General features: G+C 33.7%; 1 protein-coding gene and 1 pseudogene across 1 annotated transcript; both read right to left on the bottom strand.

Annotated features, from left to right (window-relative positions):
* Positions 1 to 1613: 1613 nt before the first annotated feature.
* Positions 1614 to 6042, bottom strand: LOC100811847 (protein CNGC15c). Its single transcript, XM_006594913.4, has 8 exons — positions 5782 to 6042; positions 5550 to 5629; positions 4788 to 5334; positions 4303 to 4515; positions 3767 to 4065; positions 3344 to 3455; positions 2748 to 2984; positions 1614 to 2471 (listed from the first exon to the last, which is right to left on the bottom strand). Exons 2-8 carry the CDS (start codon positions 5576 to 5578, stop codon positions 1869 to 1871), a joined length of 2040 nt encoding a protein of 679 aa, XP_006594976.1. The 5' UTR covers positions 5579 to 5629; positions 5782 to 6042; the 3' UTR covers positions 1614 to 1868.
* Positions 6043 to 8299: 2257 nt separating this feature from the next.
* Positions 8300 to 12932, bottom strand: LOC102669759 (receptor-like serine/threonine-protein kinase NCRK; annotated as a pseudogene).
* Positions 12933 to 12992: the final 60 nt, after the last annotated feature.

Below are 12992 nucleotides of genomic sequence, written 5' to 3'. Positions count from 1 at the left end.
AATTAAAGAAATTATTAAAAATTTATAGTAACTCAAACTTTATTTAACCACTTGAGTTCAACTCTTTAACAATGTGTGACAACTTTTAATGTTTTATATTGGCACTCACATTAGCCCTCATGTGGTAACTGATCAGTTCTAGGATATCACTATTATAATTCTTGAAATTGTAAGACACTCTCAACTTCTATTAGTTTCTAAAATTATTAAAATTTCAAAATAGTCATTGAAATTGAAGACTGTCAGCTAAGTTAGTTTAACATCCAATCAACTAACGACTCAAACGTACGCTTCAATTTCTTCTTTTCTTTTCATTTTAAAAACCTCCTTAGAACCCTAAGTTTTGTAGAATTAGAACTCCAATAAGAACAACCTACATGAAATGATAATGGGCGTTATAGGACCATTTGTATGGTGAGGACCAAAAAAAAAGATACAAGGGTTTAAGACTTTAAGTACATCCATAAGCTTGAGAATGGTTAGGAAAATAAAAGTTGTAATTTGTGATTTTTCTATTGTAGTTTAATAACAATTATGTGAATCTTCAGAATTCAAATGAATTCAGGGAACTGAGGCAAGGCTTTCTATATATACATTTGCATTGTTGCTTTTAAACCACGATACCAAAATTGCAAATTACAATTTTTATTTTCCTAATAATTGACCCTCGAGCTTGTAGATGCACTACAACTTTCATTAATTTGTATCTTTTTTATTCTATTTTATTGCACAATTATCCAATACCATCACCTTTGTATTGCTCATATTGGAATTATGATTCTGCATTCTAAGATTTCAGTAATTCTTTTGAACAAAATGAGAAAGAAGATGGAAGAATATAAAAATTCAAAAAAGACTATCAAAATGGATTAAGTGACTAGGCTATCAACTATCAAGTAAGGGTCAATGTCGGAGCTTGCAAGATACTTAATGTGCCACATCAACGTATCTCAGCTTGTCAGTTGGCTTAGATCAGTGACAACTAGACTAGTTTGAATAAGAGTGTCTCCAATTAAAGAATATTCATCCATGAGTTTTTAACTTGATTTTAGTCCCTTTTTTTTTAAAAAAAAACTTGATTTTAATAGGCTCTACATTGGCATATAAGATTTAGGAATTCAAACAATTTTTCACTTCAACGGAAGAACATTATGAAATTAAAATAGGTTTCACAGAGAATTTTAACAAAATATTTTTTTAATGTTAACAACTCATTTTTTTATATATATATATAAGAACACAATTCTTATATAACAACCAACTCTACACTTAGTAGTCACATCAACAAGTTCCAACGATAGAAACTTGTAAGAACAAGTTTTTATTTCTAAAAATCATCATTGGATATGTCCTAAAGGTGATAACTAATCCACATGTACATTAGTTTACATTTTTTTTAATGAAAAATCTTTAAAACATTAAGGAATTATTAATTGTCATAGTTAATTCAAATGTTTAAAGTGTTAGTAGAATCTGTAAAAAAAAAAAAAATCGTTAGTAGAATTGATATTTATATTACATTTTGAATGCACCCTCTTACACAAGAGCCTTTTCCCGTGTTAGAACTTAATTTCAAGACAACAAGGAATTGGTCATACCATAATTCACATCTCTAAGATTAAATCTCCTCTGTTCAAACCACAATTGAACTTTTATAACATATAATTTAGACTGTTTTCTAGCTCATCATCATTCATAGCTTCGGATTCCACGTGCATGCATTCTAATAATTAATAAAGCACAGTTACTCAATTTTTCACAAGAATCCCTATCTCTAATTTATATGAACAGATCGTGAAAACAAAAACTACACGTAACCGAGCAAGAGACTATATAAGTTAATAATGTACATTGACTAATTAATAATATCATTCATCAACAGAGAAATCAGGTTCTGCTGGCTTCTGCAAGGAGCTTACAAGGCCAGAATCTGTCCTAGTTGGTGTTTCAGGCTCAGCAATATTAACATTAATTGCCCTTGCCCTTAGTTCAGCCACTTGCTTTCTTTTCTTGTGCCTTCTCCATGCAGCTTGAATGAAACACGCAGCCCAAGTTCTCCAGTGGTGAGAGTAAAACCTGAACTTATGTCTGAGTTGTTTGCTGTGTAGTCTTCTAAACTGTGACGCAACGAATTTCAGGTCTTCTGCTATGAGTGCAAAGGCCTCCACTTCTGAGATGGATTTCACTGTTCGAGTGGATGAGGGGAGTATCACACTGGGCCGTGGGTCCAAGGCCCATGTCAGAAGCTCCTCGCCGCAGAAATCGCCCGGCCCAATACGGCACGAGTTGAAGAACCCGGCCCGGCCCCCGTTGGTGGTGTAAGAATCGAGATGGCCTCGGATTATGAAGAGCATCTCGTTCACAGGATCACCCTCGCGGACCAGAAACGTGCCCTCTGTGCACAATGCTGGCTTTAGTCTCTCGCATATTGCGTCCAGCATTCTCTCGTCCATTTGATCAAATAATGGCACCTGTTAATAATTAATTAATCAAGATTTCATTTTTCAAGACCAACTATCTAATATTCCTCGTACAAATTACGAAGTTTAAATAACTTGTCTATAGAAAAATTCAAAGAATCCAATTTGAGCAAGGTTAAAAAGAAATTGTTGGAATTTAATTAAATTCTATTTATTATATATATGCCACGACCAAGATTTAATATTGAGAAGTGGGTGTTCTTAATTAAATGTAGTATTGCTAGACTAATTATTATGTTGTAAAGTTTGATGTCTCATGAGACTTACTCCTCGGACTAGATCAAGACAGAGGTGGCGCTTGATGTCTCTCCGAAGATCCACGGGAAGTCCTTTAAGAAGAGCTTCTTCATCGACTCCTCGTGTAGCCAACCATTTGTATTGGTCATATTTTCGCACAGTTTCTCTTAGTTCTGGAGGTAGTTGCCTGTGATGCATCCATTGTTCTGTATCAGTTCTTTTCACCCTCCACTCTTCTAAGCGAACAGTAGTTGATTGGAGATATGTCTGCGAAATTCAACTTCTATTAGCATACATATATAGATAGATAGATAGATATGCCTAATTAATGTCAATTTAGAAGGATGAAACATTTTCAAATTCAATTTATTTTGTCACTTTCTCCAAGCAGGTGTGGACTTAAGTCTTGGATTTGAGTATGACCAAATGTATGAAATTAATATTGGACTAGACTAGCCAGTTAGTGTTGATCCATACAAGCTTAAGTTAAATGCATTTATCATTCTTTAATTTTCTAATGCGAAACTTCCTACTTTACATTACACACACACAATAGAATTGTGGGTAATATACATTGTAACATCGAGAAATATAGTTAAATGAAGTGGCATGCATACTTTAATTACCTGCATATTACCAATTAGCAGTGCAAAAAGAACCAATCCAAGGGTTGCAACAACAATGGCGACCATTATTTCTCCAACATGTGTGCTAGTAAGAAGGCCTTGTCCCAAAGAACTGCACCCTCCAATCAGAAAAGCATTAATACCCAAAGGGATAATTCTAGTGAGTCATGAGCAGCTAGAGAATACAAAAGAGAAAAATAACTCTCGTTTTATCAGAGTTTGTAGATGACATTATCTATGACAACATAGAAAAATAAGAACTGGAGAACTGAGTTGCACTTTTGGGACATTAGGATTGAATGATGCTAACCGAAAGATTAAAATTAAAATGTTTTGAAGAAAGCAAGGTGATGATATGTTTGTTAAGGCTTAACTCAAAGTGTAAAAGATGGTAACATGGCAGAACAACTGCATAGCACTTACCTCAAATTCCTCAGGCCCCACCACAGGCAAAAGAAGTACTTATTAAAGAATGCCGAGGATGTAACTTTGGAAGTCACGGCATCAGCGTATATACCAAACTGATAGAAGTCATCGTTTGCATTTGGTGAGCATAAATTTGTGATATTACTTGCCATAAACCAGGACACCCTGAGTGCATCTTTTACCCTGTGGCAGTCAAAGAATCCATATTGACAAAATGACTTCTCCAAATCACATACACTTCTCCAGCATGCTTCTTGACGTTCGATTGATAGAAGGTACCAGCAAGCCCCTAAAATCTTTTTAGAATATTTCCCATGCAAAAACCAAAAAAAATAAAAAAAAATAGGTTGTATAATGTTAACTTATGCCAAAGTTGAACCACACAAAAGAATAAAATTTTGTTTCTATCAACTCCTTTTTTCTTAACGCGGGACTTAATTTTCTTTAATAAACAAGATAAAAAAAAGTAAAAGGAAAAAGCTTCGGCTGCTTGGAGCAATCAAGAAAATGTAGTTTTAATTTCATCTACTTACATGGCTAGCCAGCATGTAAAGCATAAGGTTGTAAGCAGCCCCTGCCCATGCCGTTTCTGTCACAACCCCTGTAGCTTTAACAATTTGTGATGAAAGTGGGAAAATCAAAACTAGCCTCGGAATATATTGGAAAATGATGAAAAAGCGAAGGACATTTTTTGTGTTTGCCATGGTTGAACCCCTAAGAGCTGGGATAACAATCCAAATTAACACCTGAAATCAACATAATAAAATGGCACATTCTGCATGTCAAAGTACCATACTTGTGCTTACAAGAGAAATGCTAATAATACCATACTTTCTAACACAATATTTTGAACGCATTCTATGTTATTGTTTAAACTTTATTAATCATAAAATTTAAAGTAAGTTTCACTTCTTATTTAACGATCTATACTTATGATTTTGTAATTTTCAATAAATTCTAACCAATAATAAAAAAATGTGTTAAAAAAGTACAAGAAAGAAAATTTTCAACAAGGTACCTGAGGAAGGGGCAGGGCGGCAACAAAATCTAACCAGAAACCCTTGCGGAGGTACCTAAATGCAATCTTATAATATCCTACAACAAGTTCTCCTCTCCCAAAAACTCTTGAAGAAGGAGCAACAAAAGCCGTCCGAAACTTCATCAAAATCTGAAACACATAAAAGACATCCACCACTGATCTTACCAATGTGAGGATAACTTCAATAGTTATTCCAATATCAATGCACACTTCATCTCGAACCACTGGAAGATAAAAGAACAAAGGGTCCACAAACAAAGATGCTAAACATGCTACCAAGAAAATCTTGTTCCATCGGTGTATGGTTTGTCCCCTAGGATCTAACACTCTTCGATTTACTCGGTCGTAGTCTTCGGAGAACACTCTTGACAACATTCTAGCTTTCAAGAACTTCCCTGTCACCTTTTTCTGAGCCATATTAGAACTAGGCTCAGGTATTTGTGTTCCGTCAATGTGAAATTTAATCTTAACGCCATTGTCACCGTTGGTTGATGGAAATTTTGCTAGCTCCGGATCATCTTCAAAACTAAAATATGAAATGAAGCTAATTAGAATTAAAACCTAATAATAAATTATAAAAATATCAATTTATCAACTAACTCAAACTCAAAGAATGCATTTGATTGTTGAAGGATAGCATTGAAGTTTAGTAATCTATCTGTAGTCTAAACTTAGAAGTAGTAGTGGTGGTGGTGGTATTAAATAGCTTGGAACTTGAAAGATATTATGAAGGAAACGAACCTTGCAGATCTTGAGTTAGCAAAAGTCATACTGAATTTCCAGAAGTGTCAATCAACCTCTCTTCAATCAAAATTATGAATCTGTGGAGAAATTTAAACATTCAACCTTGTATTCTTATCAAATGTTTATTGAATATCCAAAAGCACCAACAGAAGTTGCAGCAAGAAAGTGTTTGTGAATCATCAAAAGCATGAAAAGAAGATACCAACAAACAATAGATTTGGTTTCTTACGGTTATTCCAAGAAAAAGGGAGTGAAGTGAGACAGATTCCCGAGCATTTCCCTCTTCTGCAAGCAAAGACAGGCCACATTGAACCAACTTCTCACATCTGCACAGCTCTTCCACTCTGTTTCTTGATTTGCCGCCGACCAACTAGAAACCACTTTTAGAGTTGAAAAACAAAGGGCTCATTCGGGCAATGAAGAACGAGTTGCAGAGTGAGAAGAGTAGTATATTCATTTGCTTTGTACTTGTCTCCCTTCCCTTAAAAGTAACGAACATGTTAAAATGAGATTTATTTATAAAAAACAGCATACATAATCCTGAAGATAAATTATCAAATTAATTATAAGGGAAATTAAAGTGTGTATCGTATCGGCGTTATGGTGAAGATTAATTCATTAATGAGGTAGAAATGGCTAATTGGGTTTTACTTTATTTAGCTAAGTATTTTTAAAGACCACATGTATCATAAGAGACAATCATGTTTAAAATAAATAAGATTATTCAATTAGAACAACCTTATCATCTTATTCATCACATGAGTTGATTCATGTGTGTTCAACAATCATATTTTTTATATACATCATTGAAAATACAATTTAGAGAATTATTTATCAATTACATATGTGCAACCCTGAAAACGAAGAATGCATTTTTTATTTAATTTTTTGACATGGTGGCAATTGGCAAGCATCTCACATTGAGGAAGGGAAGGAAATATGCTTTATCATAACACCTGCACGCACCTAACTTAGATTATTCATAATTTTAATCGTCAGTGAATCTTATTTCATTTTCTACATCATGTCTATATTATGATTATGATATGATATACACCAAATCCAAGTGGAATAAATAAATTTGAAGAGCTTAGTCCGGCGAGTAAGTAGGGCCCCATGAGGCATTGGTTTCGCTCCAACCAAACAAGTTGCTTTGAGGAGAGAGAGAGAACTGAATTGTTTATTCCTTCACATATTTTAATGTGCGAATGATCCGAGGAGTTGACTGCGCTAGATACGGAATCTCGACACGTGTCTCATCCTTCTAACTCACACGCTCCCAGACGCGCTCAATCGATGCTTTCAATCCACATAGCCCAAAATAGTTAGAATGAAAATAATTTCAACTTAAGCTTTTAGCAAAGATATTATAACATATAAATTATAAAGTAAAGACTAAAGTATCAATTATATTTTTTCAGAAGGAGTATTATATTTATTTTAAAATTTTCAATTTTTTTAAGTGATTGAAGTCTTTAAAGTAAGTCAAAATATCCTTATGAAATAATGATATTTTTTATTTATTTTGTTACTAAATTTGTTCATTTTTTTTTAATAAATTTACTTACATACAAATGAAAAAAAATCCAATCAATGTTTTGAACCAAGAAGAATTTTACAAGCAATCAGAAAAAAAATTGATATATCCCCATTAAAATATATATTTTTTTTTTGTTAAGAAACACTTATTAACCAAGCAAAAAGTCCAAGAAATGATTATTCCCCCAACCCAAGGACCCAACAAAGAGTGTCGCCAAGTTATGTTCCCTAGAGATGAGAAGCAGGCCTTGTGAGAACATTAAATGAAAGTGCAATCGGTTGTACCTTCCGTTCAGTAGATGTATCAAATTGTTAAGCTCATCAAGTACAGACTGGATCCATGCTAGAGGACCCATCCCAAGGATTTGCCAAGATTTTTTATGCACGAGTGTTGTGACCCCACGTCTTTGCATTTCTATCTTCATAAATAAATAAATAACTGCAGACACTCTGCATCCAGTGCCAATCCTGTTGTTAGTTTAGTCTGAATATTAATTACGTACATGTTTGGAGGAACCTTTGCCTCATGCAAACATGCACATTTATGAGGTCATTTTATCCTGCTAGCAATCCTTTTTTTTTTCTTTCACTTTTTTGGGTTTTTTAATGGGCTCTACTATTATACATTATTTATATCTATTTTTTATAATTTAAAATTTAAGCATCTCCTTTCTACAATCCAATAACTCCTCTATAAACTTTACTAAACAAGTTCTACAAATAACTACACATTCTTACATTTCATAGATAGAAAAATGTTCAAAAAATAAGTTGGAAAATGTCAGTTTAACAAGTCATATAAAAGAAAATATAACAAATCGTTGAATAGTGTGATTTGTTATATTTTCTTTTATACCAATCCTCATGAATAAAATTGAAAGTCATATAAGGACTTAAATTGTTAATGAAAAGGAAATCGAAGAAACACTTCAAACTTATTTGATTATTTTACTACCTTATTTCACTGACTCATCAAACGCATGCAGTCATGTTTGCACTTTATTTGACTATTTAATTAGTTCGTTTTGACTCTTCTAAAATAAAGGTTTCACAAACTCATAGTATATAACTAAAAAATTTGTAATTTAAAACTTTTGGTTAAGTTATTTTATCTATTTTTTAATTTGAAATTTTTACATTGAATAATATATTTGAAGTAATTTTTCATTGTCTTTGAATCTAACAATTTCATACAAATTGAGTCGCTGTTCAAAAATTAGCCGGACAATTCATAATTTGAATATCGATTTGATAACCTAGATCTCAAATACAACCATAAGGAAACGAAAGCCACAATTTTTTTTGAGGTTAAAGGCTTACAGCTACAACCAAGTAACGACATTGTTGCTTAAAAAGGTAAATTAGTCTTCACCCCCACACCAAGTTTCCTGGTAGTGGCTCAGACAAAAAGAAAATCCTAACTTACAAATGGTTTGAAAGAACAAAGCATTAGTTGTGTTGTCTCTTTCAAGTAGTTACTTGTTTGCTAGAAGTTAGAACCATTTAGAAAAACGAAGACTCGTACTTTTGCTTGCCAATTTTCGTCCAGAAGAATGTTTGTTGATTTGACATCTCTGTACAGAATTCTTGGAGCAGCAGCTTCATGAAGATACTCAAAGCCCCTTGCAGCTCCTAATGCAATTGTAACGCGAGTTGACCAATCCATTTTTTGTCCAAGAACTCCATCCAACCTGTCCCTCAAATTTCCATTAGTCATGTATTCAAATACTAGCAACCTTTGAACATTTTTTCCTTTTAACTCTGAGCAGTATCCCACCAATGGCACCAGATGACAATGATGAAGTCTAGACAATAGTTCAATCTGAACAAAAAAAAAACTGTTTTAGGCTCATCCTTTTTTTTTTTTTTATCTAGACAGTATGGAACATTGTAATATAGACCAAGCAAAGAAAACTGAAGCAAGATTAGGTGCAACCTCGGTAAAAAATTGATAATCTGCCTCAGGCCCTCTCTGATCTTTTAGTCTCTTGACTGCCACATCACTACCATCTTTCAGCCAACCACGGTATACGTAACTACTTCCACCTAGAGCAATTAATAATAATATTTCCATGAAAGGTTTCTCTTTGGCTCCCAAACAACAAAGAGGCCTTCTGAAAGCATCCTAAATAAAATAAAAATAAAATGAGAAAAGGGTAATTAAGAACAAAATATTAATGGCAAAAAAAAGTGTGGACAGTCTGAAACAAATACACTTTTAACTAAGAAATTAGACTCCAAGGATAGTGAACACAAAAACTGACTTACCTGTAATATGTTATAGCAACTTTTGTTTCTGGCACTGAAAAAGTCCTATGACTAATCAAGTTGGTGGTACTACTGTGACTTGTTTCTTTATCCGATGAGATCATTGGCGATTGAATAGGACCTTTGTCCCTTCGGTAGACATGGCATACAACTGAGGCAAGAAATGCAATAGTTGTTCATATAACACATATTGATAGAAAAATTACTACAATCTTGCTCGAAATTTGTTTCTTTGAACCTAGTGGCTTCCTGATAGTTCCTGCAGAACACTCAAAATTATAAATTAAATTAAGTACCTTGATCTGAGGAAAAGCCATTTAGTTTCTACAAGGTTCAGAGTTATGCCATCATCAATAAAACTATGTTGAAGAGAAAATCCTTCGTAGTAAGAAGTGATGTTTTTCTTGGAAAATCCTGTTCTAAGCCTTCATAATTGAGAGTTGAAAAAGGCTTTTTTAAAGAAGTTGGAAAATCTTGTGGTTTTGGAAGTTTCCATACCATAACTGATTAACTGTCGTTGCATCAATCACATTTTCCAACAATAGTACACAATATCTGTAATTACAATGCTACCACAATTTAAACCAAATCTTTTTCACATATGGAAATATGCATTTTTTTTTTGTGTGTAATAATAACTGGTTTAGCATTAGTCCATCAAACTCCATTTTAGAAATTATCAATCAGTGAACAACCGAGATGGAAGCAAAAGAGAAAGAAGGAAAAATACCCCAGGTGCAATTGCAGGCATTAAAACAACTAAGGTTATGGCCATCTGATGTCACTTTAGGAAATCCGTTTGGATCACATTCACATGTCCATATGGATGCATTCTCTTCAGCATCTACATGGAAGGTAAAGCAGTTACCAGACTATATTCAGCACGTGACCACAATCTCCCTCTTTCTCTTAAAATAGGGAACCCATACTGCATTCTTGTCATAACCATATCAATCACCTAAGTGGTGAATACGTACATGGTACACCATTCCTACCTTAAGCATATTATCAATTAGTGACTATAATAACTCTTCAATGCTATCTTAAAAAAGTAAAAGTTGGTACGATAAATTATTTTCATGTCAAAGTGCCAATGTTTTGAACTTTAAATTTTTGCAGCATTACATTGGGAGAATGAGGCTTGGCCTGTACCTTAAGCATATCCAATTAGTTTTTGGCAATCTACCATGAATTTTGCCTTCAATAAATACAAATTTAAAATTTATTAGTAAAGGAAACCCTTATGACTTTAAACGAATCTTAATTACCATGCATCTGCAAAACTACATTTCACTACATGCTCAATGGCAACTGGCAAGGCTCAACTAAATAATCAACTAAAGAAGATAGAATACTATAAAAGGGGAGAAGGGGTTACCCGTAAAAGACTAGCCTTTGTGAAACCAATAAAAAAAGCAATAGTATACCTGAATGGCAATCACATGACTTGGGAACAATTAGCCAGAGAGTATATATGGTTCCCTAGTAATGAAGAGCATCTACATTTCCACTTGTTTGGTCCAGTATCAGAAGGTTCATCTGATGGTAAAAACAAGCAAAAGAGGAAACAAAAATTGTTCATTTGGGTTCAATTTATGACTTGAGAATCGATCCAAAAAAATTTTATGACTTGATAAGCAACATGTAAAGCATAGAACCCCTACAAACTTAAAATTACTAATATAACATGATATACATAGGATGCTCACTTATGAACTAACTAAAAAATGAGTGCAGAATCAAGAGAAAAAATGAAACAAAAATCACTTATTTGATGTTGAAGGGGTAAAGTCTTAAAGCTTCTATGTAGTTTTTTTTCATTTTATTTAAGCAGTAAATCACCTAAATATCAGTCAGTACACAAGGTATATGGTGAAAGATGGAAAGTCAAATACCAAATGTATTATAAATGGTGATACTAACCACAAAATGAGTGCTAAACACAGAGCAAGCTAATAACAAGAGCAACAGCAACACTAAGTAGAGGCTTCATTTATTCTTCGTTTATTCCACCCTATAAAAGGAAAGGAACATTTTATGCAAATCTCGAGGAAGAATTTTCCTCGTGTTAAGAAACAAAGCTCATCTCTTAGGTGATTTTCCAAGATAAATTCATGAACAGATGATAAGCACCACACGACTACATCCTGTCATATCTGAAGACTAAATACAAGTAAATCACCAATCCATAACATTTGAAAGATGGCTGAGCAGTCAAACTATAGAATAAGTATATCTAAACAACTTCAAAAGTATATACCAGCCATTCAACATGACTCCGAAACAACTAATAGAACTTATCATGATCTTGATTATTTTTCTGGAGTCGAATTTTCCATTGTGTGTGTTTGTGTGTGTGAAGTGGCATCAATTGGTGGACCTGTTAAAAGGGACAAACATAATCTTCAAATTCTCCGATCCAATCATCATCTGTGGCTCAAATAGATAAACAGACAAGCAATTCAGAAACAGGCAACATCAACCCCAGGTTTGAGTTCCATTTATCCATATGGTGCAGCAAAAAACTGAATGACAATCATTTCATACTGAATAAGGAGATAGGAACTCACTTTATCTTACCTCAATTTTGTGGGCCGTGTATGTAAATAAGGTAAAATGAGTAAGAGAGTTTAGCCGACAAACACCAGAGTTAAGGTTATCCTATCCACCCCAAGTACTGAAAAATGAAAGATGAGGTGACCCAAGTAGGGACTAGATTAACTAAGAGTATTGATACAACAGTTACAGTAGGTTGAGGAACAGCATAACGAATCCATAAAACATCAATCCGCAACTGATATATGACTAAACATAACACGTTCAATTGAAGGAGGACTCATATCATAGCATGCAAAATCAACAGGTGGTTTGTTACATCATGCAATAAATATAGACTGTGAACTGCAAGAACTTCCTTTGCGGATAAAATGGTATCTAACTCTTACAAATGGAATCAACTTGACAACTACCAAAATAGCACATCCTAGTTAACCCCATTGCAAACTCTTTTTGAGTATAAGGAGTTTCCTTTGAAAGTACTGACAAAAGCTAAAAGGTTGAAGTTGTTTTAGCCAAAGCAGTGTAAGTTACAAGAGAAGTTGGAATAGGAAAGTCAAAGCAAGGACTGCTTTTACTGTAGGGATGTTATTATGATTATCATTACACCTCTCCAAAGGATTCTACTAAATAAAAACTTTTAGTTCATTCTAATAGTGGACCCAGAATCAAATTTTACATGGTAACAGAGAATGTAATAATGATGAACTATAGTGAAGAAAAGCAGGTAAAATTTTAGAGTAATTAGAGGGAATTCATCCTTCACCAAACTGCATGTTTAATGTTTTAGTCATGCATACATCACCTACCTTTTCCTTCACTTTCACTTTCACGTTCATGAATGGAAAGGAAAATATTAATTCCTTAGCATATGCATATCAATGTTGTATAAACAGATTAGAAATGATATTATAGGGAATTAAGAAAGAGTATGGTTGAACAAACAACAGCACCGTATAGAGACCCACTATCATGGGTTTATCCTTTAAAAACTTGATCCACACAAAACAGGAAACAAAGTGAGCCTTAGAAAAGGATCCTTTTTAGTCTACCACCTGTTTGAAAGCAACCCCTTTG

The sequence above is a fragment of the Glycine max genome, chromosome 13, assembly GCF_000004515.6.
Source record: "Glycine max cultivar Williams 82 chromosome 13, Glycine_max_v4.0, whole genome shotgun sequence".
Taxonomy (NCBI): Eukaryota; Viridiplantae; Streptophyta; class Magnoliopsida; order Fabales; family Fabaceae; genus Glycine; species Glycine max.
This window is presented reverse-complemented; position numbering and strand designations above follow the sequence as displayed.

Bases quoted from the DNA above. Each gene is read 5' to 3' on its own strand.
- LOC100811847 (XM_006594913.4), bottom strand. From the start codon at position 5,578: ATGACTTTTGCTAACTCAAGATCTGCAAG. The intron at 3,456-3,766 runs GTAAGTGCTATG...TGGAGGGTGCAG, and splicing joins TGGGGCCTGAGGAATTTGAG to TTCTTTGGGACAAGGCCTTC. The intron at 2,985-3,343 runs GTAATTAAAGTA...TGAATTTCGCAG, and splicing joins TGCTAATTGGTAATATGCAG to ACATATCTCCAATCAACTAC.